Source organism: Amblyomma mixtum, chromosome 1 (assembly GCF_055824585.1).
Source record: "Amblyomma mixtum isolate Tamu chromosome 1, ASM5582458v1, whole genome shotgun sequence".
NCBI classification, from domain to species: Eukaryota; Metazoa; Arthropoda; class Arachnida; order Ixodida; family Ixodidae; genus Amblyomma; species Amblyomma mixtum.
The window spans coordinates 137,109,532-137,137,000 of NC_143012.1; the positions used below are offsets into that span (position 1 = coordinate 137,109,532).

Below are 27,469 nucleotides of genomic sequence, written 5' to 3' on the forward strand. Positions count from 1 at the left end.
CAAAGAGAATGCTTCTAATATCTGTCCATATATTTGCTGTGACGTTTTTACAAGGAGTATAACCTCCTTGCGTTTTAGCATAGAGTTTCTTACTATAATACTAATAGTAATAGTAATAATAATAGTAATAATAATAGTAATAGTAATAGTAATAGTTAGAAACTCTATGGTTTTTAGGGACCTCTGGCGGTAATTGGCCAATCCCCCGCCGTGGGTATGTGCCATTCAGCCCGAGGACATCATCATCATCATCATCAATTGGCCCTAGCTGAAGCGCAGGAGTGCCCACGGCAGTCGGCAGAATAGAACACGCCTTGTTGTGGTTGGGGCTGCGCAATCGTGTGTTTCGGTCATTGCTTACGCAAAGAGAGACAAATATGTCTGGTCGCGGGCAGTTATTCATCGGTCGCTTGCCGTTAGATACCAGAGAACGAGACGTGGAGCAAGTTTTCGAGCGGTACGGCCGTCTGCTTCGATGCGACGTTAAATACGGTGAGTGGCGTATCCTCTCCTAAGCCTTGCGCCGCGTTACCCTGTGGAGGACTACGCAACTGCTGGCACACGATCGGACCCATTTAAATGCGTCACTTCAATGCCGAGGGTATGTTCTAGTATGGCTTTACACATTTAGCGCCTGGGGCAAGCTTGGAGGACGCTTCTTTACCTCACGACGCTTGGAACGTTCGAGGCCGCAGAAAGGCCAAAATGGCTGCCCATTACGGAGTTACCGCGCGTTGTGCTTTATTGTTTTTCAGTTTTCTGTCAGTTGCTCGCGCATCACATTGAGCCCATCTGCGCGATATTGCTCGTTCGCCGTTCTTGCGGTGAGCTTTCTCGGCGCCCCGCTGATCGACTGGAAGTCCGCGCGGCGTTCGGCAGCAGGTGCCCCGGTACTCGTGTGGTGCAAGTGTGCGTCTTTTCTTTGGTAGAGTAAACAGGGCGAACATTATAATTTATTGCAGTAAAAAGCTGCGTCCAGCTTCGTTTCTGGGAATAAAAGCTCGCTACGCCTTGTTATAGCTGTTGAGGTTCGACTGATCTGGAGAGCTTTAGTGCAGTGTGCCTTCCTTCTTTTTTTTTGAAAAGGACTCCGGCGGCGCAGGAACAATACGCGAGAAACGTTCCCGCAGGCCATTAAGGCGTCAATTTTCAAAGATACGTGCCGAGCGGCAGTAGCGAACGCCTGGCAGTTTGCGTTCCAAAGGGGCAAAGATGGCCTCGTGTTTTTTGCGCAATGATGTCTTGATGTAATTTTTACCAGATGAAAACAAAAGAAAAGACGCGAACGAAATTCGAATTTTTGACATTGCTTGCTGCGGCGTGTATCAAATGTTGGGACACAATTAGGAGCTTGGTGAGCTAAGAGATCACTTACTAAGGCGAGAGCCTTTAATGCCTCATCGTTGTTGACAGAAGGTTGTCAGCAGAGGTGTCACGCTTTTTCTAGTCAGACCAGAAAATCTTTGTGCACGATGGCATTCGAACCACCATCCTTCCGTTCCACAGCCGAGCGTACTAATGGCTACGCTACTTCCTGCCAACACATATGTAATTCTCCTTGTCTAGGACGCTGGAGAGTGTTTGCAGAAAGGCGTCGAATCAGACGCATGCCTCCGAAATGCCCTACAGTGTCTCCAGCATTTAAGATTCACAAACAATTGTGTACTTAAATAGCTAACCATGCATCAGTGACACAAGCAGCAACACCGTGCTAAACACTTTCGCCTCGCTGCACTATAGGAAGTGCCCCCCTGAAATTTTACTGACGGATGGGTAGGAATGAATGAAATAGAAACTCTTGTCAACTTCAGGGGAAAGTTCATCCTGGGGGGGTCACTTAGGTTCTCGCGTTTAGCATTGAGATAAAAACTGCCTCTGTGGTACCTTATGTATATGTGCCATCACAGCAGGTCTCCAGGCCTTTCCCTTCGTCAGTAATGCTCTGTACATTACAACAACGTGCACCAACAGCGGATTGTGCTGTGTGCACGACACAAGTTGACGCCATTTGCAAGCGTACTATCTTCTGTTCTGCGCATGCGTCCGCTTGTTGCTGACTTCCATTCTTTCAACAGATCATTAACAGCATGCAGATTCATTTACCACTGGAGGTGTCTTCACTTTTAGGCTTCATTTTGGGATGTTTTCGAGCCTAATCATTGTTTAAACCATTGTCTAACACATTTTTTTCAATCTCCGTATATTTTCCTACCTGTAACCAGTAATTACCTGCAAGCGAATCAGTTACCGCTGCCCTCAGGATGTCTGTTACTCTTTAGGTTGCATTGAGATGTTTCAGAGAGAAATGAGCTGTTCTGCTTGACTAGGCTGTTCTTAGATAAAGCCCCTTTGTGATGCTCAAAGGAGTTTTATCTGGGAACAGCCTAGTCAAGCAGCTATTTAAACCTTTTAAACTGCTAATTTCTCTCCAAAACATCTCAATCAACCTAAAGGGTAACACTGAGGGGAATGGTAAACCCCTTTGTGACGCTCAATGCTGCCACGGTGGCTCAGTGGTTATGGCGCTCGGCTGCTGACCCGAAAGACGCGGGTTCGATCCGGCCGCACCTGTCGCATTTCGATGGAGGCGAAATTCTAGAGGCCCGTGTACTGTACGATGTCAGTGCACGTTAAAGAACCCCAGGTGGTCGAAATTTCCGGAGCCCTTCACTACGGCGTCCCTCATAGCCTGAGTCACTTAGTGACGTTAAACCCCCATTAACCAAACCAACCATTTGTGATGCTCAAGGTTCACATGCAAGTGATTGAGTGGTTGAGCAGTGCGTTGCAGTGAAAAATTTTCAGCTTGTTGATACCTCGCTGCTATGTCAACTCGAAACAGGTTTCTGCACTGGAGCGGCAGGATTCGCTAGCATTTTCGCTTGATCCATTTCATGCTCTCATGTCACCAGAGCCACAGTGTCTCCAGGGCAGTCGTCGCTGCTTGATTCTGTGATATCACTGTCTTCATTGCCCGATGGAGGCAAACAGTTGTCTTCTTCACTGAAATCGTCACTTTCTCAGAAAGCTGGGCAGTTTTTTTCGCGAAATGAGACGGGGTTCAGGGGTTGGGGTCTTGAGCAGCAGGTGGTGTTCCTAGGTACAGGATCCCATTGGTTCTCTCCTCGGCCCGCTCAACCAGCGCAAGCTGATCTTGCGGGTCGGAGCTGGACAGAAGCTCCGCCCACTGCTCCACTGACGGGTTTGCTATTTTGGGCTCTATCGGGCTCGCCCGACAGCCCCATGTGGAGTGGTAGAAGGTGGCTATCTCTCCGCACCACACGCATTCTGGAGTGTATTGCGTAGGCGAAATCTTACGGTATATGCAGCGACTTGGGTATGAGTGAGTTTGTAGCCGTCTCCATGTAGTTGCCTGATGTCTTCTCAGTGTCTTGTGGGGAAGCGGTTGAATGCAGCATTTGTCCTGTGGGCTCTCCTTGCTTTTGTGACGGGTGCCTTGCTTCTTCCTGCTGCAGGCACGGGCATGGCCTATGCGTTTGTGGACTACGAGGATCACCGCGATGCAGAGGTAAGTGTGCTGCTTCCCTCCCATGGCTGCTGCTGCTGCAAAAGGGGGCACTGTTGTGCTCTGCAGCCAGGCACCAGGTCTCGCTTGTGTGCGACTGCTTCCTTCCAAAGCAGTACTGGAGGAAAGTGCGTTGAGATTCCTGGTGGGGCTTATCAAATGTGCCTGCTGGGCAAGCTGAGTGCTTTGGTCCCCAGCTAGAGCTGCGTGACACGCAAGGGGGGGGGGGGGGGGTCCAGCCCTTTTCATCAGACTCTGAGCTCGTGGTGATTTTTTTTTTTATTTCTCTTTAACACTGTGGCAGTCGTTTGAGCTGGATTGTTTCAGGTAGGTTGGGGCAGAGATGTAGCCTCATGCTAAACCTGCGTCTGCGGGCACTGGGTAGTACTTAGAAAAAGTTGACCCGTAACGTTTTCAGCTGGTTGCGAAATCGGCAGCATTATTGGACGCATTTGATTTTTCTCCTGGGGAAGGCAAATTGATGCGAAATTCTCATGTGAAAACTTGTAAGCAGTGGTTTGTCGCAGCCTGTGCTGCCCCAAGGCATGTTAGCACCCAGATCACTCCGTTTCACTCAAGGTGCTGTGAATTGAAAATAGTTGCAAAAATTTTGGCCGCTGGTTTCTTGGGGCTACGCAGGCCTGGAGTGTGTGGCTCATCGTTTCCTTAAGGGGAGGCTGAGGACAGCTTCGTCCAACTTTTGCTGTTGAATCGGTGGATAGTGTGACCATGTTTGTTAGCAAAATAAGTGTTTATTGCCACGAAAATTTTGTTCATAATTTTTTCTGGCACCCAGTTTAAACTCATCACTGGAAAAGACTCCGATCACTGTTAAGAAGGGATGAAAATGTAGCATAGCCTCGGAGCGCTTGCCATAAAATCTGTCCCGAGGTCACCACAGTTTGTTTGCCGAAATGGCGGGGGTCGGGGAGGACATCCGTATGTTATTCCTTTCTTTAATCTTTTCCAGCTCTTAAAATAAGCTCCCTTTTCGGTCGTTAGGACGCTGTAGTCTGCCAGGATGTCCTTAGTTAAGTATCTATGCTTGTGCCCCCACAAGAACCCCAGGTGGTCGAAATTTCCGGAACCCTTCGCTGCAACTCAGGCTTTGAGGGATGCCGTAGTGTAGGGCTCCGGAAATTTTGACCACCTGGGGTTCTTTAACGTGCGATGTCAGTGCACGTTAAAGAACCCCAGGTGGTCGAAATTATCTGGAGCCCTTCACTACGGCATCCCTCATAGCCTGAGTCACTTTGGCACGTTAAACCCCAATAAATCAATCACTGTGTGTTATTCCTTTCTTTAACCTTTTCGAGCTCTTAAAGCTCCCTTTTCAGTGAGTTGTTGGGATGCTGTAGTCTGTCAGGATGTCCTTAGTTAAAGGCCCTCACAGGAGCGTAGTTTGATTTGAGTGTAACATGCGGCGGGGGGGCAGCCCGGGCTGTGGCTGTGGGTGCCTGAGTCCCCTGTGGGTGGGAGATGTGCCTGCTCCAGCCGCTGGCTCATTCCAGTGGACAGACCGCCCGACCGGAGAGAGAGTGTGGGCAAGGGGGGCTCTGGCCTACCGACTGAGAGAGAGCCACGCCGACTGACCGAGCGCTACCGACTGGGCAGCCGGCGGCGGCCATGATGATGAGAGAGCATTGCCTTTGTGTGCGGACACGACACGACACTACTGCCTTGCGCCCCACCCCCGCGACGAGAGAGCCACCCCATTGTTTGCAAATGAGCGTTAAGCGGAAGTGCGTGCGTACGGTGCCCAATTGCTCCTCCTCTCTGCAACTGGCGGCGACTATGGTATCCCTCGTCGGCCCGCTCCTGCTCCGTTTTGTGTAGGGGTCCGTCCGCATTGCTGCTCGGGCTGCCAGCGGAGCGGCCCCATGGGTGCTGGGCTTCTGGTGTGCCTCTGCCTTCCTTTCTCTTTTCTTCCATATCAGCATGCATTTGCTTGCTTTGTGCCACTGGTTTCACTCGGGCCTGGCACCCTCCCTCGTGTGGAGAGTAGCATGTCTTTGTGTCTGCGCTGCTTTCACTGTCGCTTGCTGAGCCTTTTGTTGGATGGGCATTTTTTCTTTCGCTCCTCCTCTTGTTGCATGCCTAGATGTGTGTGAGCTGGCGAGGGAAGTGAGCACGCAGCTGGCTGTGAAAGCCAGAGATGCTGTGCTCTCGTGGGATGTTTTCCGAGCACCAGTGTTTGAACTGGCACAAGTGTCAATGCTGTAGAGCATGCTGCAGAAAAACGGGCGCATGCACGCCATTGCACACATGCCTTGCGAAACGCTCCTCACTGCGTCGAAGTGCAGGCCTTGTCTTTCGCATTCTGTTCAGTGTGGTCATCAGCTTGCCGGTTCCTGACCAGCTGGGGCCTTTTCTGCTCTTGTTGGAATGGCAGCACCATTTCTTTCATTGTTCCACACTGGCTGCACATGTGTGGCTCCATTTGAGATTGGCCACAATACGTGTCCTGCTGCGACTAGTGCGTTAGGCGAGCAGCTAGGCATCCAAACCCAGCATTTCAGAGCTGTGTTCTTCTCGAGCATGAATGGCTGCTCTGTAGGGTGTGAGAAACCGATTTCAGGCATCAAATGGCAGTTGTAGCTGTATGCAGGTGATGTGGATCTGCTGTTCGCTCCTTACGCACTGCGTGTGGTGGTAGCCATTTCTTTGTGAAGAACGTAACAACTAACAAGGGTGGAAAGTGCTATGCAAGCTGTTGTCACGGGAAACTGTTAAATGTGGCAGCACTTCTCAGGGACATGCTACGAAGTAAGACATGATGTTGGACCAGTCGGTTCATGTTCAGAGCAAAACAGAACTGCGCGATGACAACGGGACAAAAGAAGGCACAAATACATACACACTGCGCTTGTATTCGTGCCTTTTTTTGTCCCGTCGTCTTCGTGCAGTTCTGTTTTGCTCTAAACATGCTACGAATGATTGGTTAGTAGTGCACTGCGACTGATTTTGCGCCCTACTGACATTGTCAACGTGCAGTCTTTGCATTGCCACCCTGTGGTTTTTCGAGTGTGCTTTCCCTATGCTGGCATGCTGCTGTCTTGCCTGTCTGTCATGGGGGGGTCGCTCTGGTGGCAGCCGTGTCGAGCACAGTGACTGGGTTGGAGGGGGGGTAGTAGTGGCCAGCGGTGACCTACCTTCTTCCCCAACGGAGTGTGTGGACACACGAGAGAGAGCTGACCCCCAGCTGCGCTGGGCCCACCGCAGGATGCGGTCAAGTACGAGAACGGCCGGGAGATCCGGGGACAGAGCGTGGTGGTGGAGTGGGCCCGTGGGCCCTCCTTCCGACCCTCGGCCGGCAAGGTGAGTGGCCCTTGGGCCGGTGGAGCATTCTGTCTCTTTGCTTGTTGTGTGCATGTGTGGAAAGGAAAGAACAGGGAAGCCTTGCAGAGGAGCAGTAATTGGGGTAATTTAGCTGATCTGATAGCCAAGGTGCAGTCTCGGATATCTCCTGGTTGCATGACCCTAGAAACGTGGAGGCTAACAAAAGACGGTTCAGCTTAAGTTGGGGAAAAAGGAAAGAAAAATGATAGGTGTAACATTAAGAGACCGGAAGAGGGCGGAGTGGGTGAGGGAACAAACGCTGGTTAATGACATCCTAGTTGAAATCAAGAGGAAGAAGTGGGCTTGGGCAGGGCATGCAATGTGAAGGCGAGATAATCGCTGGTCCTTGAGGGTAACGGAGTGGATTCCAACAGAAAGGAAATGTAGTAAGGGGCGGCGACAGTAAGGATTGCGGATGAGATTATGAAGTTTGCTGGGATACAGTGGCCGCAGCTGACGAAGAACAGGGTTAATTGGAGAGACACGGGAGAGGTGTTTGCCCTGCAGTGGGCGTAGTCAGGCTGATGATGATGTGGTGGTCAGAACAATCAAAGCCGTCCACTGTGGCACACACCATAGCCCGTAGTGTGTCTTAAAACCCAGCTAGCTTGTACACCCACACTATTCCATTTCCCTTGAAGCCTTTGCTCAGGTGCCCACATTTGGGCATTTATCGTAACCTGTTTTGCCCTGAGAATTGCAGACAGTCTGAATAATGTGGCAGCTGGTCGATAGCTGTACTGACTTACAACTTGGCAGTGTCGAGAGAGAGAGAGGTACAGGAACAGCACATCTGCGTCACACTGTCATTGCAGTAGCCAACCGATATTTCGGACTCCAATAATTCGGACTAGCATGATATTTCAGACTTGATACGTCGATTTAGAACAAAACAAGCTATATTTGAACACCCTCGTTTCAAAATTCATCGTGAATGTACACTACGTTCCATTGTTTAGGGGAACATGCAATCGTGTGACTTACGCGCTTCGCGATGCACTGCCGCCCAGAACGCATGAGAATTAACTGCACAAGATGCATGCACAGTAAGCATGCCAGCTGGTCTTTCCGCGCATCCGTCTGATTGCGCCCATTCTCGCTGCATCTAGGCAACAGGGCTTCACGAAGCGCGGAGGCCACGCAATCACATGTTCCCTTTAACAATGGACCGCACTGCTTTTGGAGGCACTCGCTTCTTCCCGTGGGTTTTCCATGGGTTACCTTGGACTTCGCGAGCGTCACTGCCCCATGCAAACTGACTGTTCTTTCTTCGCTCAACGAGTGCATTCATTCGCAGCATGACTGTGGCCACATCCCACTGTCTGGTGTCATGTGATAGGGTGCAGACATGAAGAATGCATGGCTATGACTCAGATAGAGGCTAATATTATCGTTTGCAGGCGGAACATGGGGAGCGGCGATTTTTGCGATTTTGAAAGCTGGTTTTTCGCAGAAAAGTTTTATTTTTTTAAGTTTACGGAATCTGGACTGTTCGATTATTCGGACCATTTTCCTGGGCCTGCCGAGTCCGAAAAATCGGTCGGCGACTGTAGTTTACCTATAGGACGTACACTCGCACTTGGCTCGCTGTGTTGTGCTCTGGCGCTAATCTGATGCCATCTCTAGAATCTTGTTACTCAACGTGCCTGAACAGTTTGTGGTAATGAACATGACTGTATCGTTAAAAATGTGTAGTCAGGTACCTTAATAACAAGCATAACTAAGGGTAGGACTTCTTGCTTACTTTTTTTAAATCAGTGGACAGTTTTCAGTTCACTTCAGAATGCAGCTTTTTTTCCCCCCTGACAAATATTGTTTTCTGCAGATCAAGTCTGGCCTTTCTTTTTTGCGGTTTAATGTGATATTCCTGTGCAGTCACAATTCACTAGGGAGCATGTGTTGTCTGTTTAGTGGGAACGAGCAGTTTTTTTTTCTTTTTTTGCAGTGATTCATGCAAAAATAGTCATACGTGCAGCTGTGATTGCAGGAGGAAATGATAATGCAATTTTGAAAAGGAGCAGATGTTAAGTGATAGGACTAAACAGGCAGAAGTGACAATTGAAATTCTTAAAACTAGGCTGTCATGTTCTCATTGGGTTGAGTACGAGAGGCGGAGCATTGTGGTCTGCGTTCTGACTGCAGCTGTGGAACTGCCTCTGAGCTGTTCCAGTAGACAGGACGCTGCATTTTTATGATGGATACGCATGAATGGCAGTTTACCAATATCCCTCAAGAGAAAAGTATTCAACAGCCGTATCCTCCTGGTAGTTACCTAAGGGGCAGAAACGTGGAGGGTAACGAAAAGGGTTCAGCTTAAGTTAAGGACAACGCAGCGAGCTATGGAAAGAAAAATGATAGGTGTAACGTTAAGAGATTGGAAGCGGGCGGAGTGGGTGAGGGAACAAATGCAGGTTAATGACATCCTAGTTGAAATCACGAGGAAGAAGTGGGCTTGGGCAGGGCATGTAATGCGAAGGCAAGATAACCGCTGGTCCTTAAGGGTAACAGAGTGGATTCCAAGAGAAGGCAAGCGTAGCAGGGGGCGGCAGAAAGTTGGGTGGGCAGATGAGATTAAGAAATTTGCGGGGATACGGTGACCGCAACTGGCAAAGGGCAGGGTTAAGTGGAGAGACATGGGAGAGGCCTTTGCCCTGCAGTGGGCGTAGTCAGGCTGATGATGATGACGCATGATGCTTACACACGGAGCGGAAAACATGCAACTACCCCAAGCAGGTGGTGAATTTGGACAGGGTGTGGGGTTGCTGAGGAGCCCACACCATGGTACAAAGGATCTTCCCTTTCCTGCCTAGCCTCTGCTGCACTGCTGTAAAAAGTCTGCGGCTCACAAAAATTAGAATATGCTTTATTATGTTTTATTAGTGTTTGCGCCTTGCTTTTGCAAGTTCACACGCACAAACTTGAAAAGCTGCCGCATTGGCTTAGCGGTTAAGGTGCTGGGCAGCTGACCTGAAAAAAGAAGCAGGTTCAATCCCAACAGTGGCAGTCGTGTTTTGGTTGAGACAGAAATGCTTGGGGCCCGTGCACTGTGCATTATCGGTGCTCATTAAGTAACCCCAAATGATCGAAATTGTCCAGAGCCCTCCACTATGGTGTGTCCCTCAGAGCCTGAGTTGTGTTGGGATGATAACTGCCACAATTTAAACAATTTATTTTTTTTTTGTGTGTTTACTGTGGGTGGTCTGCAGATTGGGCATGCACAGGGCCATTCGCCCACCACCACTTCGGCTGGAATTGAGATGGTGTTTCCGAAGTGAACGCAAAGAATCATAGGAAAATCGTCTGCCAGCTACTTTTCCGGTTCCAAATTTCTCCCACGCACTGCCTTCTGCATAGCAATTACCCTGCATTCGGGTATCGTTTATTCGCTAATCTACTTGTGCTGTGACACTGCGTATTGCACAGCATCACCGTAAGATAACCGCATGCTGTGTATGAACGCGTCCTGAGCGCAGAAAATGACAGTTACGAAAGGCACGAGTGTTGTCTCGTGGTTATAATGTTGCCAGTGTAGATTGGCTGTTCTGCTTATGCACGGCAGTCGGCTGTGTTCGCGATTGAACTAGTTTAATGCATTGGTCATTATATACTAGTCTTTTTCTTTGCTGCACCACGTGGGAATGAAGGCTGAGCTTGCACAGTTTTTCAAACGATAGATGTATCTGCCTCAAAGTGTGTAAAAGCTGCCAGTGGGCTAGCAGACTATCCATACATGCAACCGTACGCACAGCGCGTCGCAACACATCGCACTGCGTACGCATAGAAAGCCTCCAACCGTTTACACTCTTTTGGTTGTACTTCATGCGAAAACACCCTACAAAGCAGAACAGAGTCGACGTCGAGTTCTTGCGATGATGCAATACAATCAGCGGTGTTGCAGGGCAAATAAATTAGTGTAAGAAGTGAATTAACACAGCAACTGCCGGGAAGCAAGCAACCAGGGGGACAAATTTGGAACCGGAAGTAGTGGTAGCAGACGACTTTCCCATGAGCCTCTGCGCTGAATCTGGAAACAGAAATAACCAACCCACTCTAAAAGAGTTAACTGGTTGTGTGTAGTGATTTTGTTTGCATCTGTGCTGATTTGCTCTACTCCAGACAGCCTGAAATATGGATCATGAATACTGGTTCCTATTATGCACTTCTTGATTCCTAAATGAAAGCCATAGTATTGTACAGGTCTCGTAATTCAGTCACCTATGTATACCAAGTAGCAAGCCATAAAGGCAGTTTTAAATTGGCAGCAGACAGCTAAAAAGAAAAAAAAAACAAAAACGGAGCTGATGCTCACCAAAAGAGCATAGTGCTGTGCACATAGAGTGCAAAAAAAAAAAAAATCTAGAATGTTGGCTTGAACTTGCAAATTAACTTTGGGAAAGATCAAAATGTGCAAATCTTGAAAAATTTCCAGGAATTTTGCTGTACCAGAAAGTTTTTGTGACATACTGTTGTTGTAGTGCTCATTGTATCAATAATAGGTGCATGTAAACTGGCGTCACTAGTGTTGCTTGCCAGTGCAGTAAGCCTGGCACAGACACGGCTGTTTGTGCTTGTTTCGCAGCTGTCTGTCATTGCTAGATTTTTGCACGGTTCTCGGATATCCTGACGTGCTGACGCAGACTGAAGGTTGGACCATGAGCATGATACAGCTAGGGAAATAATAATGGAGTGGCAAAGCATTTGTCAGCTACTCTCTGGTAATGCATAGCAGTTTAATGGTATCCCTCACACGGAAAACACACAATAGTTATGTCTTGCCTGTATTCCCGTGTGGGGCAGAAGCTTGGAGGCTAACAAAGAGGGTCGAAGTTGCTTTGAGGAGAGTGCAGCGTGCTGTGGAAAGGAAAATGGTTGGTGTCACGTTAAGGGGGGTCGGGAACATACGCAATTTTCGCAATATTCAGGTTGAAGTCTAGAATAAATGGCCACAGGCTAGGCATCATCATCAGCCTGACTACGCCCACTGCAGGGCAAAGGCCTCTCCCATGTCTCTCCAATTAACCCCATCCTTTGCCAGTTGCGGGGCCACCCTATCCCCGCAAACTTCTTAATCTCATCCGCCCACCTAACTTTCTGCCGCCCCCTGCTATGTTTGCCTTCTCTTGGAATCCACTCCGTTACCCTTAAGGACCAGCGGTTACCGTGCCTTTGCATTACATGCCCTGCCTATTTCTTCCTCTTGATTTCAGCTAGGATGTCATTAACCTGCGTTTGTTCTCTCATCCACTCTGCCCGCTTCCAGTCTCTTAACGTTACATCTATCGTTTTCCTCTCTATAGCTCGCTGCGTTGTCCTTAACTTAAGCTGAACCCTCTTTGACAGCCTCCACGTTTGTGCCCCATAGGTGAGTGCAGGTAAGATGCAGCTGTTGTATACTTTCCTCTTGAGGGATATTGGTAAACTGCCATTCATGATCTGAGAAAACCTGCCATATGCATATAATGCGAAAATATAACCGATGGTCCGTTAGGGTAATGGAGTGGATTTCAAGTGAACACAAGCATAAGGGGGGGGTGGCATAGAGTCAGGTGGGTGGGCCCCAACTGGCACAGGGTAGCTTTTAGTTGGCAGGATGTGGAGAGGCCTTTGTCGTGCAGTGGATTTTGCTGCTGGCAATCAAAGCAGCGCTTTCTCCTTCTTGTGTGCACGTCAAGCTCCGCTTTCTGCTGCTGCCAGATTGAGATGGATACGTGGGTTGGTGTTATTTTTCTTTTTTTACATGTGTGTCCCCAGCAGACTAGGCAGACACCAGACAGACCTCGGGTACGTTGCCACACTACGCAAGTACTGGTGCTGCTGCGTTGTGCAGTTCTTGGAGTTGACTCCCTATTGGGGGCTCACAAGCATTGGGAAATCTTGTCGGCTTTCATGGAGGAGTTCCCCGTGTCCTTGTGTGCAGATGTAATGTGCCATGCAGTGTCCCTATTCGTTCTTTACCAGAGTAGCTCCTACGAAGTCCGTTACTATGCAAGTGGGGTCGCATGCTTCAATCTGGCATAACTGGTGTCTAAATCCTGGGCCAGCTGCTTTTCTCAGAAATGGGCAGTTTCGGTAGCCCAAGGCAAGGAAAAGGTGTGTGGGCAGAGCAGAAGTTCTGAGTTCGCAGCTCCTCTCTGCTGGAAATCTATCATTAATGGGGGGGGACGTCAATGCTCCTAATTGGACTGGTCATTTAGTGATTGTAGGCATCTTAAGTAGTGCAAAAGCACACGCTTGTTTGTGTCCTGTCCTTGTATCTTGCCTGTCTTTCTGCACTAGTCAAGATGTCTGCAGTGTGAGGGAGTGCTGCCATTTGCATTTTATAGGTAAGAGGTCTCTGGGTGATGGCAGAAATGCCAGTGTCTGAAGAATACATTTCGTAGCCCCTAAATAAGATTAATTCTTAAGTGTTACGTTGCCCTTGTTATGTAGGTCACCTTACTGTGTTGACCAGTCGCTTTGGAGCATAGCTAGTATGTTGAGGGTCCTGTATTTTTCCCTTTCTGCTGCCAAGGAATTATGCTAAAAGGGAGTGGCGAATTATCAACGCAGATGCCCGAGGGACATCTTTGTGTGGGCTGTTCTGAAGAAGTGCCTGTTGCAGTGCAAGACGTGGCTTGCCTGCAAAGCACGTCTTGCATAAGTGGTCTCCAGGGCCACCACACAGCATTGGCACTTGCTTTGTTGAGAGGTTCCCACGTGTACGCACAGCTATACTTCATCGCACAAGTTGTTTGCAGCACTGTGAAAGGTAGAGCTCTCGTCCAATCAGGCGTGAAGGAAGACTAATATTTGAGTGTTAGGACTATCTTTTAAACACTTATTGCAGTAATTGAAAAGATGGTTCAGGATGGTCTTTTGAAAGTACAGCGAGCATTTCATTCACTGGTTAACTCTTTCGCTACCGCGGAAAAATGGACAATTTGGAGTGTACTGTAAGAAATTTTTTTTCACAAGAAGTAACACACCCAGTGCATATTGCAATGCATGAAATTGTAGCTTACTGGTTACGCTTCCGAATGAAACAAACAGCAGAGTTGTGTGTGCAAAAGTACATGAACATTTGTTTGTGAAATGTGCCACAAAACACGAAAAAAGTATAAAGCAAAAACAAAAATTACCAGCTGCACTGAGCCAGAACTTGATTAGAGGAAAATTGGAATGTACAAACTGTTGCACATGTCATTATTCAAAATTTCAGCTATGAGGAAAACATTGCACTTATTGCACCGCGATGCAGATGCCATTTTCTCCGTCTGACGCTGCTGCGGCCATCTGTGGCCCCTCATGTTGAAGCACCAAAACAAAAACTGAAATCAGAAAAGCAGTTTTGAGCACAAAAACTAGATTGCGCAGCACGTCCATGACGCTCCGAAATGAGCTTTTTTTTTTCCGCGGGCAATTTGAATCGTTCATACTGGCTTTTGGCACGCTAGCGAAAGAGTTAATTAGCGGAGAAAGTCTGCATGAACACAGCTCTGTGGAGGCCTGTTGCGAAGCCGCCGTTGGTAAACAGAGCGTCTGCCAAGTCGGCCGAGGCTCCTGCATATAGAGCAGCTGGTGCTCTCTCCTTCCCAGTGGGTGATGGGGGGGGGGGGAACACGTTTTGCAGCACACGCCATTCTGATTGGCTGAGATAACCGTAGCCTATGCAGCACTGCAAACAACTTGTAACATGGAGCATAAAGGAATGCACATTGTAACTCTGAGGTTGTGCGCGATGAAGGCAGGTCTAAAATGTGTCTAATAGTTGTGTCCAGTTAGGTAGTGTTTATCTGAAAGACAAAGTGTTCGTCCCACTCGTGAGTCATCACTAGCTGAGTGCTGTGCTTCCTTTCACAGAGTTCCGATCGCTGCTGCTGTTGCCAGAGTAGGACACAGGAAGATGTTCATTGGGTGCCTGCCAAACAAGCTGTGTAGGGCACTTGTGTTCAGAGGCGTAGAAATTTTGGGGACCTTGCCAACCTCTGGTAAAAAGCAATGTGGTAGCATTTAGGTTGCTTGGTATGGTGCCGACAGTGTCGGATGTCCTTGGGATTTTGCCGCCAAAACTCCGGTTGGAAGTGTTTCCATTGTCCCGATTAGGTCTGCAGAGTCGTCTTCCAGTATGTTCCAGGTACCTTCCATTGGATTACTGTGTGAAACTATGCTAGTACCGACCCGCTAATCCACCCTGGCCCATTTACTGCAGTGGGCCACTTCCAGAATTTTCGGGGTCCTTTAGAACTTTATGGATTTTGGCAGGTTGTGATGATGTCACAGTGTCTTATTGCATCACTGGCCTCTCAGGATGGCCCATCAATGCAGGTTCTGATCACGTCACAGGGTCACGTGACCCCTCTCAGCCAATCGTGGAATGCTTGTGACACGGCAGCCTAAATGCTATCACATTAAGGGGGGAGCCTGGTCTTGAAAAAAAAAATGTTTTTATTAATGAACTGACAGTTAAGAGATCTTCAGGGAATATGTATTTTTGTGTGCCGATTCTAAACATGTCATTTAATTTTGTGTAAAACAATTCCATGAGCACTTATGTCATATTTATACATGTATTTGGCGAGAGTTCTGAAGAAATTTGCTGCAGGAAACTCTCTGAAATGTATGCCATTATGTTCTCTTGACACCAAGGAATGCAATGAGGGTAAAATGGTCTTCCTGCCTCTCATAGAACGTAAGTTATAAGGTTTGGAAGTTGTCACTTCAGAAATGGGATGAAAAGTGTGTATTCCTGTTTCTGAAGTGGCAGCTTCAGTACCCTATAACTCAAGTTCTGTGATAGCCAGGATGATAATTTTACCCTTATTGCATTCCTTGCTGTCAAGAGAACCCAATGGCGTACATTTCAGAGAGTTTCCTCCTGCAGCAAATTTTCAAGACTCTTCGCAAAATACTTGCATAAAAATTGCATAGATGCTCAAGGAATTGTTCTTCATGAAATTAAATGACATATCTAGAATCAGTGCACAAAAAAAATACATGTGCCCTGAAAATTTCATAACTGTGACTAGACCAATGAAATTTTCTTTTCAAGACCAAGCTTAATGCTTCATTTGACCCAAAGTGCGCTTCCTGGAGGAGGCACATGCATGCTCTGTGTGTGCAGAGTATTGTTTCAGGGCCCCCCTTCTTTCGCCCCTTAGGACCGGATGGGCTATCAGAGCTTTGACGAGTGCTACCGGTGCCGTCGGACTGGCCACTGGGCCCGGGACTGCCCCGAGCTGGACCGCGAGAGGGCCCACTACTACGGGGGACGGTGAGGAGGCAGTTTGTGCTGTCCTTTTTTTTTGTCCCCATTGTTCAACTCGTTGCTTGTGCTGTGGTGCTAGGTGGTTTTTTCTTTTTTTTTCTTACGGGGTGCAGTTGTGCCAGATCGGTTGGCAGGCTTAGTTTGTAGCAGTTGAACTCCATTTTGCAGCATGAGGTTCAGAAGTGGCAGGAAACATGGCAGCAGAACAGCCTCTCATGCTAACAATGCAAGAGCGGGGGCTATTCACTGCTTCATACTGATCAAATTGCACTAAAAGGCACAGAAGGACAAAAACACAGATGGATGGAGTGCATACCTTCAACTAGTTTACTTCACAAAACGTGTCACTTTTATACATAGCGATCCCGGCCGCGGCGGCTGGAATTTCTTTGGAGGAGAAATTCTTGAGGCCCGTGTACTGTGCGATGTCAGTGCACGTTAAAGAACCCCAGGTGGTCGAAATTTCCGGAGCCCTCCACTACGGCGTCTCTCATAGCCTTAGTCGCTTTGGGACGTTAAACCCCATAAACCAAACCAAACCAACTTTTATACATAGAGGGATGGCATAAACGATCTAAGAATGAAATAATCAATTTGCATCTCTCATGCTAGCTTTCTGGTGCTCACAGCAATGTTAGTGTAGTTGGTTCGCATACAATTGGGCTTGTAACTTGAGATCACCAATTTCTTTTTTTGCAACCTGCCGGTTCTTCTATGTTGTATAGTGGGAGGTTTACAGCCTAAGCTGTCTGATCTCGCAGCAGTTGCATTCAGCAAGCTGTGACAGACCTTAGTTTTTCTTTTTCTGTACATGCATGCAAGCTGCAAAACTCTGGCACTTGACGGCCATGGCACGTCAGGAAAACTCGCAAAGGGTGCCGAAAGTGCCTTAGGTGTGCATAGGTTGGAAAGAGCGTGAAGTGTACAGTGGCATGTTTTTCTTTTTTTGTTTCCTCGAAGGCCCTGGGTACCCAAGGATAGCCATTAGTTTATGATAGCCATCAGCTTCCCTTGAGAAGCTACTGCTTTAATTCCTGCAAGATTAATTAAGTAGTCATCCTCGAACTGAAAAACAGGCTCAGCATTGCTGCCATGTGAGGCCTGGTTCAATGTTCCATCAGCGTGTGGTAGCAGCGATCACTTAACAAGGGTGTGTATGAACTGCGTCAACCAGCCACGCCAAACATCTTGCAGGAAGTGCAGCCAAGACAGTGGCATTCTCACACTTCAGTCATCGGTTGAAGAAGTTAAAGGTGCAGTGAAGAGGAATCTGAACTTGTCTTTTTGCTGCGAACTCAATCTACACATTCTGAGCATTCTTAGAAACTTCGATTTATTGCCCTGTGTGGCTGATATCCTTGATTAAATCGGATTAACGTCCGGCTCCCGCCTTTTTTTTTTAATTCTCCCCGTACGGTGGGCGGAGTGGACCAACGCGTAGAGTGCCTTTCAGCCAGCTTCATGGAGGCTTGCTGCTCTGCCATCGGCGGAGTAATACGTAGTGATCCGTAGTAGCAAATAGTCCGCACATATTTTTATTTCTGCAGGCTTATTTTATGGCCATATCATCTGCGAATGAAACTATTCGCACAAACCTAAAAAACATAATGAAGCGAAAGCAAAGCCACCACGGAGCTGGCTGAAAGGCACTCCACGCGTTGATCGAATCCGCCCACAGTACGGGGAGAATAAAAAAAAGGCGGGAGCATGATGTTAATCCGATTTAATTAGGCAAATCGGCCACACAGGGCACTAAGTCGAAGTTTCTAAGAATGCTCGGAACGTGTAGATTGAGTTCCGGCGGTAAAAAGACGAGTTCAGATTCCTCTTCACTGCACCTTTAAGACACCAGAAAATAGAGTAATCTGCTGAGGGTCCCATATTGCTATGCTCATACTAATTTAGGAGAGACAAAACTTCACTTTGTTAATAATAATCTAATGGATGGGGTAGCGAATTGCACGTTGCGACATACTGATCTTCAGTGTGTTATGTTGTGGCAGTGTTTTATTATCACTTAGCCCCCGTTTGTTTTGTGTGGGTGCAGCTGACAGAGTGGGGTTGTTGATTTGCTCTTGAATTGCATTACAGCAGGAGCCGTAGCCGTAGTCGCAGCCGTAGCAGGAGCCGCAGTGGGCACCGGTCATACCGCTCACGGGGCCGTCGTTCCCGCTCAAGGTCAAGGTAAGGAACAGACTTCTGTGTGCACTTCTTGTCATGATGTTGTTAGGGCACACTACTGGGGTCTTCCTTAAGGGGGGAGCCTGGTCTTGAAAAAAAAAATGTTATTTATCTAGTAGAGCAATTCCTTCAGCACTCAGTGGTTATGGTGCTCGGCTGCTGACCCGAAAGACGCGGGTTCGAACCCGGCCGTGGCGGTTGAATTTCTTTGGAGGAGAAATTCTAGAGGCCCGTGTACTGTGCGATGTCAGTGCACGTTAAAGGGACACTGAGGAGAAATTGAAGTTAGCTTGTATCGACAGAATACCAGCTCATGTAACATAGAAAAGAGCAAGAACCAAAATACAGGTATCGCCGCCACAGGCCAAACTCGCAAGTACAAGCATGATGACGTCATAGGACAAAACAGTGTTGCTAGAACGAATGGTTCTAGCAACACTAGGACACTAGAAGCCACGAATCACTGAGGCGCAGCCAATGCACGCGCAAATCTCCTTGACGTCGACAGATGGCGCCACGAGCCCGGCAGCTACGCGCGCGCCTGCAGCATCGGGATCAGTGAGCGCCTGCTCACCGGCGTTGGGCGGGCTCCCGGTATTCCGCTAACCGTAACAAGGTATACGGTATGCTAAAGGTGTCTATTTGCAAGAACTTCGTTGACGACTTCTAGAGCGGGATCCATCGTAACGCTGGCAAAACGCCGGTGCAAACGTAAACAGCTTCGACGTGCAGCCGGTGGTAGCTTTCTTTTTGGCTGCTGCTAGGCCGCACTGCTGGCGGTCAGAAATCACGGAGTCTGTGTTACGTCATGTGCACGTCACTTAGTCCTGTGTCGTCATAAGAGAATTCCAAGTTTGAATCAGAGCGGCCGGAAAAACTTTTTCAACTTCGAATCCAAATTTCTTCGAAATAAATGCATCTGTCGCTGCCGGCCAAGTGGCAACAAAGCCATGAAATGCCGAACTATTGCATTTTGCTTTTAAAAAAATATTAATAGAGCTCTCCTCAGTGTCCCTTTAAGAACCCCAGGTGGTCGAAATTTCCGGAGCCCTCCACTACGGTGTCTCTCATAGCCTTAGTCGCTTTGGGATGTTAAACCCCATAAACCAACCAACCAACTTATGCGGTTTTTATGCAAGTATTTTACGAAGAATTTTCAAGAACATTTGGTGCGGGATACTCGCTGAAATGTATGCCATTGGATTCTGTTGACACCAGGGAAAGCAATAAGGGTGAAATTATCATCCTGGCTATCATAGAACTTGAGTTACGGGGTACTAAAGCTGCCACTTCAGAAACAGGAATGGACACTTTTCTTCTCATTTCTGAAGTGACAACTTCAGAACCCTATAACTGAAGTTCTATGATAGCCAGGAAGACAATTTTACCCTTATTGCATTCCTAGCTGTAAAGAGAACCAAATGGCATACATTTTGGCAAGTTTTTGCAAGAAATGTTTTTCAAAGCTGTTCGCAAAATACATGCATAAAAATTACGGAAGTGCTCAAGGAATTGTTTTACTTGAATTAAACAACATATTTAGAATTGGCACACAAAAATGCATATTCCCTGAAGATTTCTCAACTCTTTCCTGTCCGCGGGGAAAATGGTGGTTTCAGGTCATATCATTAATATTTTTTTTCTTTAACAAAACTTGCTTGGTACAGGAGTGTATGGTACCGAATTGGAGGAAATTCTCTTCACATTGTTATTAGTCACAGTCAACATGTTTATTAAGAGATGAAAAAAAAATTATCAGAAAGAAAATTGTAGTTACAAAGAAAAAACACAAAAACATCAAAGTTTCGTCACAAAAATAAAACAAAAAAATTTCAAAATATACATTTTTTACAACAGGGATCGATGCAACATTGCAGCAAATTTTAGTTTGCTGCAAACAGTATTAGCTGGGCTAGGAAAGGAAACAGTAGTCCTAGTGACTATCGTGCCACCGTGCGAAACAGTTCCTTGTTGCCGTGAAGCAGAGGTTGGCCGCACATGTCTCACAGAAAACGTTTGTTTTTTGTTCCACCTTTTTTTCTTCTTAGCACAATTTGCAGTTCCGGTACTTTGCATTTTCTGCGGCTTGTGCTGCAGCCCCTGAGGTGAATCACGAGGCGGAAACAGAGGGCGAACATTGGGGTCCTCGGGATGTGGCTCATCAAATCCGAGGAGTTGCTCGATCAATTCAAGTCTCAACGCGAACTGATCAAATCTTGATGTCCTCGACAATTCTGGCGCTTCGGGATGCTCCTGGCGATGCGCGTCAAAAAGTATGAAGCTGTTGACGACCGCGCCGCTGAGCGCCGTGCGTCACTCCGGCGCGCAACGCCAAGGTCGACCCCTGGCTGTCTTCGAGCCGAAAACACGACTCTCTGTGCTGCCGGCGGCAAGTAATCCCGCCCGAAAGACGTTGACACCCTGCAGATAAGAGTTATGACCTTCAGAACACTCTGATCTTTTCCGATAAGCGCGCAGCAAAAGCGGAACATTTCGGGAGAGAAAGCGAAACTTACCGAGGCATGGCTGTTGACGTTCCGGGTCGGTCTGACGCAGTTTCGCTGTCGGTGCTGAAGTCTGAAGAGCCGAAGTCGTCTTCTGAATCCTCACTGCTGCCGTTCTCGTCCAAAAACGAACTCTCAGGAGCATCAATTTCTGTGGAAACGCGCGGTTTCGGCGCAGCAGCAGCGCGCGACGTCGACGCCATGGTGGAAACAAGGAGCGCCAGTCAGCTGACTCCGGAGGGGCTTCAAGCGAAGCTGAAAGAAGAGTTCCTTTATTTCACACTGGATGGCGCTAGTTGTCCAGGAACGCTTCAAAAAGCGGGAAAATACGAACTTGAAACCATCGATAGCAGGCTATCGATGGGAATAGGTGCGGACAGGAAAGAGTTAACTGTGACTTTATTAATAAAAGTTTTTTTTTTTTCAAGACCAGGCTCCCCCCTTAAATTTAGCTTTTGAGAGGAAAGCCATCGGTGTGTTCATGCCCCACTGGAACTCTGCAGCTTTCTGCTAATTCTGTGCTAACGGTGCTCATCCAGGTCGTCAAGCCGTCGCCGCAGCTGGACTCGCAGCCCCTCACCACGTGACAGCCGGGTAAGACCGTTGAGAACACTCGCTGTGATCCCAGCATGAATCCCACCGCAATGTCCAAGAAGGACACACTTGTTTGTCTGGCAGGCCTTCCTCCTGGTTGTATTGTCTTCACTTCCTTTTTGAGCATGTCTGCAGCGTTCTGCAATAACTTGTTTTCGCTTTTATTTTGTTTTTGGGTTTCCATGAATGAATAGTTTCAGTCGTAAGCAACATGGCCGCAAATAGCTGTAGGAACTTGGCACTGGCAGTCATGACATGATTAAAAACGTCCTGGAGGCAGGCAGCAATCGTGTGCAGTTCCACTTGCACCGCAGACTTTTGTGTAGACAGGTCAGCGATCTCCAGTTCTTCATCGGCCATGAAGTGGCAAGATATCAGCCACATTCCTCAGAGTGAAGCCTAAACCTTGCAAGTCATTGCAGAAGAAATTACAAGAAAGCTGGGGTGAAAAGCAGGAGGTTGCGCCATTATTGCTTTTGGCATAAAGCAAGATTTGTTGAGCATAGGATTCAGAGTGAGTCAGGCTCCTGATGTGCAAGGTTAAAAATGCTCCCACATGGATTGAAGCACTTAGCACTGTAGCTTGAATAAAATTTAAATTTTCTGCACTTGTGACATCTTTTTTACGTCTTCTGCAACGAAGCTGCAAACCCATTTCAGTAGACTTTTCATGCTGTGTTTTGCGGGAACATTGCTGTGGCTGACTTGGCTGTGCGCATGCTTGCAGCACCGCTCTCGCCGGGACGCATCGGAGAACGGTGGAAGGCGCAGTGCCAGCCCTGCACGCCGAGGCAGCCGCAGCCAGTCTCGCTGAGGCACAGTCTTCTGCCATCACCATTTTATGTCATCAGCAACAGCAGCCCAGTTGTGGCAATAAAGGTTACCGTGTGTGTGTGTGCATGTAAGCCTTGTCTCCTTTTTCAACCAGTAGCGGGAGGCTTAAGTACTGTCCTTTTCATCAGCATTGGTATTTGGGCCACTAAGTCTGCTTTGAACGGGATATTTATGGTTCAAACCGAATAGCATGGTTAATGATGCTAGCAGACAGTGTAGCACAGGTGGTATTGAACATGAGGTGGGGACCATTGGTTGCTAGTGACAGTGGAACAGGTGAGGCAAGCAGCCCAAGCATCAAGAATCTTCCAACCATTCAAGTACCTCGGTGTAACACTCTGTAGCGATCTTTCTTGGCGAACACACATTACCACAATCATATCTGCCAACAGATCTGTGGATTCCTGAAACGTCCTCTTCGTCATGCACCGCAGCGCGTGAAACTTGTAGCTTACAAAACCCTTTTTGGACCTAAACTCGAGTACGCCAGTCCCATCTGGAATCCACACCAAATATACCTAACAAATGGTCTAATCAGTTCAAAACCGCGCCATTCGCTTCGTTCATTCTGCCTATTCATGTACGATTAGTGTTTCATCTCAAGAATGATTCCGGTCTCGGAAGCCTTGAAGCACGCCGTCGCGTCGCCTGCATGTTTGCTCCACAAGTTTTTCCATAGCACTCTGAATCAAAAACCTTACATTTCTCATCCGACCCGCGCATCTCGCTGCTCTGCACACCCGTTTCAAATCGTCCGGCCTGTATCGCGTACTGCAACTTTTTAAGGTTCCTTCTTTCACCCATTGTTGACTGGAATGCCCCCCCCCCCCCCCCCCCCTCGATGTTGCCGCCATCATGTACCCATCTTCATTCTTATCCGCTGTAATTGTATCGTACTGCTATGACATGTATTTATTATTGTTGAATATATAACACGCCCCTTATGTAATACCCCCTTAAAGGTGAATAAGGTGAAGTGAGGATGCTATGCGCAGGCTTCCGTGCAGCTGTCAAGGACTTGATTAGTGAAGCATAGAAATTATTTTCGGCTCCGAATTGGGAAGTGTAGCTAGAAAGTATGTTAAGCATTCATGACTCGTTGTGGATTGAAAATGTAAACGAGAAGCAGCAGCACGCGTTCAGTGATGTCAACATTGTGCATTTGTACAGGGAGACTGAAGCACTTTTTTTTTATAGTTTTTCATGCTGTATACTGGAATATCGCATCCATATAAGGCAAAAAGTAGTAGTAGTAAGTGGTTATTTATTGTGCATTTGATACGGAAGGTAAAAGAATATTTGCTGCCCCGGCATCTGCTATCGCGACGGGAAGCACCTGAGCTGGGGCAGCGAAATAAAGGATAGCAGGCAGAGAGTAGAAGTGAAAGAAAAGTGGTGAGGGGACAGAAGAAAGGACAGGGGGAGGAGTACACTTTCAATGAATCTATTTACATATCTACAAAGGTTAAAATATACATATACCAAAAAAAACAAGCGCGAATTGCCTTTTTTAGCAGAAATATGCGGCCTGTGCCGCGGGGCACACCGTGCGGCGCGCCGCCGCCCGTGATTGGTCAAGAGAGTTCGTGACGACACTGAGGACTGGAGAAGCTGTCGATGCGGATCCGGCGCTGCGTTGAGTGCAGATCGCAGCTTCCCGTGGTGTTGTAAAAGCGATTATGGCGACTATTTTTTACTGACCTCCAAAGAAAAGGATACTACAGTTTGTTAATTCCAAGTATCACCCGAAACGAAAAAAGACGCAAGCAAGAAACTACGCCTCGCACAAGCATACGCCAGCGTGAAAGACGCGTATGCAGACCATGCGTAAAAGGTGCCAGTACAACCTCGGCTCGTATTCTCGGAGAGGAAGGGGTGCGAACAATACTCTAGTCAATTACCACCACCGGACGCCTCCTGGCTCACCCAAAGGAGCGTCACCCTAACGAAAAGGCCCAAGTCGCTGTGTACAAAAAATCCTGTTCTCAGTGCCGGGCGTTGTAGGTTGATGCAAGAAAGTATTTCAAGGAAATGATGAATCAGCACAAAGTTGATATCAAAATGAGCGAAGCGCAGTGGCCAAGCACTGCGAGGCATGTGACCACAGGATAGTGACGCAATCAAAGTGGGCATGTCAGCAGCAGACACGGCAACATGCTAAGCAATCCCTTTTGCTTTGCACTTCAGGTCTTTCTCGGAGCCTTGCTAGCGCCGCGTGAGTGGTATCAAGCGACACGTGCGAACCATGTTCAAGGATTCGATGCCGTATCAGCAGTACTGCTTTCCGACGGTGTCATCACTGAACCAGACCAACCTTGGCTATCAGCTTCCACACCTTTGACGACATCGGGGACGTCATGTCACGCGGCACATCCATCGACTAGAAATCTACCACAGGAGCTTTTCTTCGCCAGTGGGCATGTCAGCAGCAGACACGGCAACATGCTAAGCAATCCCTTTTGCTTTGCACTTCAGGTTGGTAATCTCAAATATGAACATTGTTATCGAAGTGACGATCGTTTTTTAGTGCTGCTGCCCTGCCCACTGAGCGTTCAGTGCTTTCCGTCTTGCGTTATTACATTATCGGATGATCTTTTGTCTTGTGGCGATATTGAAGCAAATCCTGGTCCAACTGAAAAAGAGATGCTATCGGAGTTACTAGCAGGCCACGGTAAGATTACTTCAACAATGGAGAGCCTGCAGGCATCACAGAACAAGATAGAAGACAAGCTTTCCTCTTTAACAGCGGATTGACGGTATTGAGAAACAGTTATCCGGCCTAAATTAGCCACGAAGGTGAAAGATATGGAATCTACCATATCAGAACTTCAGGGGCAGCTTACTTTAGTTAGAAACCAGATGGATGACTTAGAAAACAGAGGTAGAAGAAATAACCTTATCATTTACGGTATAGAGGAGGACAGCATTGAGTCTAACCAAGAACTGGAAAAGAAAGTAACAAACGGCGTTTTTCAGGAAAAGCTGGGTTTAACGGTAAGTGGCGTCGAAAGATGCCATAGAATGGGTAAAAAGGAAGCAAGCAAGGTGCGACCTGTCATTTTAAAACTCCTCGACTTCCGTGAAAAAATGCCTATATTACAATCATGTCATAAGCTCAAAGATTCCGGCATATCAATAGCTGAGGATTATTCAAAACGAGTTCGGGAAATACGTAAACAATTATGGAAAAGCTGTGAAGAAGAGAGACGAAGGAGCCAAAGCAAAGTTATTATTCGATAAACTAAGCGTTGATAACGTCCTATTTGGTTGGGACGAAGCGAAAGGTTCTCGCTTCAGGCTTAGAAAGAAATCAAACTGACTTCTCACCAATAAACCTCGGACCCTGAAAATATTAAATGTTAATTGTAGGAGTGTTCTAAACAAGACTGCTGAGTTGGAGGCTCTTCTGCTTTTGCACGATCCAGAAATTGCGGTTTTGACTGAGACTTGGCTTAACGACACAGTATTTGACAGTGAGTTTGTACCCACTGGTTACAGTTCCTACAGAAAAGACCGTGATATATGTCTGATATACCTAATGTAGAATGTATTTTTTGTAAAGCATACTATGGAAATGTTAGATATGTTATTGCAGCAATGTACAGGCCCCCTAGTTCGTTTCCGTTCTAGACGATCTCAAACAATATTTGTACATGAATGTCAAACTTGGTGATCGTATTATATTGTCAGGTGATTTTAATTTACCTAATATAGACTGGTCGACGTTCTCACTTGAAAAACATGACGCTTTAGGTGAAGCAATGTTGGACATTGCTTTTTCATTGGATTTATTGCAAATTGTGGAACAAAGCACAAGAATTCAGGGCAGTTCTCAGTCAGTCGACCTATTTTTTGTCAGCGGATCAATAGGCGCAAATATAAATTACGAAATAGTACCTGGAATTTCGGACCACGAAGCCGTCTTACTCACTATTGCTGATGCCGTCTTGGATAGCAAGCCTAAATATCCATCTTACCCAAACTTTTCTCGAGCCGATGATGTATCAATCATTGACATACTTTCGCTTAACTTCGATGCATTTTCAGATAGCACGGATGATGTGCATTCGCTTTGGTGCAGATTTAAAAAATTAGTAAAAGAGTGAATTGACCGTTTCGTCCCGCTGATAACTAAAAAGAAAAACGGCAGGAACCCCTGGATCTCCCGTGAGACGTTACGACTCCAAAGGCAATTGAAGCGTCTTAAGAAAAGATTAAAAATCCATGCTGCGCAGGCGGTCAAAAAAAAGATTGACGAAATTTCCTCCCGCCTTAAAAATCAAGTATATGCCGATAAACAACGCTACTATGGTGAATCACTGTCCAGTTTCATAACTACAGCTCCAGAAAAGTTTTGGCGTTCTATTTCTCCGACTTCCAAGGAATGTGATGTATTTCATGTTGATGGTAAAGATGTGTGCGATGGCAGCGAAATAGCAAATGCATTTAATAAACATTTTAAGTCCGTCTTTACTAAAGATAATGGCGTAATGCCGTCTTTCGAATTACCTACGTCACCTATACCCGATGTTAAAATAAGTGAAACAGGAATACTAAACATGCTTTTAAATTTGAACATTAAAAAGTCTTGCGGCCCGGACAACATTCCAAACACATTTTTAAAGCGGTATGCAAAATGGACCTCACGATACCTGCACGTTCTGTTCACGAGATCATTGTGCGAGGGACAAGTGCCGAGCGACTGGAGGACTGCCAGAGTGAAGCCACTACATAAGGCAGGAAAAAATCTCTGCCTCTCCCGTAACCGAGAGTAGAGTAAGCATGAAATGTTTACGGGCCTAATGTCATCTCGGTGGACACCCGAACCGCACCGTACAGGAAGGGAGGAACGCCACCACCCGTTCAGCGCGATGCCTTGTCATTTGAACGCAAGGTTTTTTGAGGAAAGGAAATGGCGCAGTAATTCTCTGCCATCTCGGTGGACACCCGAACCGCACCGTAAAGGAAGGGAGGAACGCCACCACCCGTTCGGCACGATGCCTTGCCCTTTGAACGCAGCGCTTCTCCCCCGGATCACGTACGACAACGAAGTGCAACATGCAATTTATGTGGTTTTTGCACGCGTTATTAGAAATCGGAAATTATAATTCCGTGCGTTATCAAACCCACAGCTCCACTGATATCTTGATAAACATTGAGAAGGCACTGGCAGCAGTTATTTTTTGTCTCGTTTGGAGACCAACCAGCGCTTGCATGCCGGTCGCGTAGGAGGGCTTACGGAGTCTC

At 47.3% G+C, this 27,469-nt stretch overlaps 1 protein-coding gene, 1 long non-coding RNA gene and 1 pseudogene across 9 annotated transcripts; 2 read left to right on the plus strand and 1 right to left on the minus strand.

The window, feature by feature from the left end:
* The first annotated feature begins 269 nt into the window (after positions 1-269).
* On the plus strand, positions 270-22,971 carry LOC149367698 (uncharacterized). Of its 8 annotated transcripts, none has more exons than XM_089557014.1 (9): positions 404-492; positions 3,477-3,529; positions 5,038-5,358; positions 6,749-6,844; positions 12,617-12,646; positions 16,003-16,115; positions 18,204-18,293; positions 21,334-21,388; positions 22,116-22,964. In XM_089557014.1, the coding sequence occupies exons 3-9, from the start codon at positions 5,153-5,155 to the stop codon at positions 22,291-22,293; spliced, it is 768 nt and encodes a 255-aa protein (XP_089413140.1). In that variant the 5' UTR covers positions 404-492; positions 3,477-3,529; positions 5,038-5,152; the 3' UTR covers positions 22,294-22,964. The 8 variants fall into 8 exon arrangements, with proteins under 8 accessions (XP_089413158.1, XP_089413173.1, XP_089413165.1 ...); XM_089557006.1 differs by having other exon boundaries at positions 18,201-18,293; positions 22,116-22,958; XM_089557032.1 differs by lacking the exon at positions 5,038-5,358 and having other exon boundaries at positions 270-492; positions 18,201-18,293; positions 22,116-22,288.
* On the minus strand, positions 20,642-23,017 carry LOC149367699 (uncharacterized). The gene is made up of 2 exons (XR_016285132.1): positions 20,807-23,017; positions 20,642-20,711 (listed from the first exon to the last, which is right to left on the minus strand). It is a non-coding gene; the product is annotated as an uncharacterized LOC149367699 (long non-coding RNA).
* Positions 23,018-23,147: 130 nt separating this feature from the next.
* Positions 23,148-27,083, plus strand: LOC149367700 (uncharacterized; annotated as a pseudogene).
* Positions 27,084-27,469: the final 386 nt, after the last annotated feature.

Bases quoted from the DNA above. Each gene is read 5' to 3' on its own strand.
- LOC149367698 (XM_089557006.1), top strand. From the start codon at position 5,153: ATGATGATGAGAGAGCATTGCCTTTGTGTGCGGACACGACACGACACT. The intron at 18,294-21,333 runs GTAAGGAACAGA...GTGCTCATCCAG, and splicing joins CGTTCCCGCTCAAGGTCAAG to GTCGTCAAGCCGTCGCCGCA. The intron at 21,389-22,115 runs GTAAGACCGTTG...GCATGCTTGCAG, and splicing joins CCTCACCACGTGACAGCCGG to CACCGCTCTCGCCGGGACGC.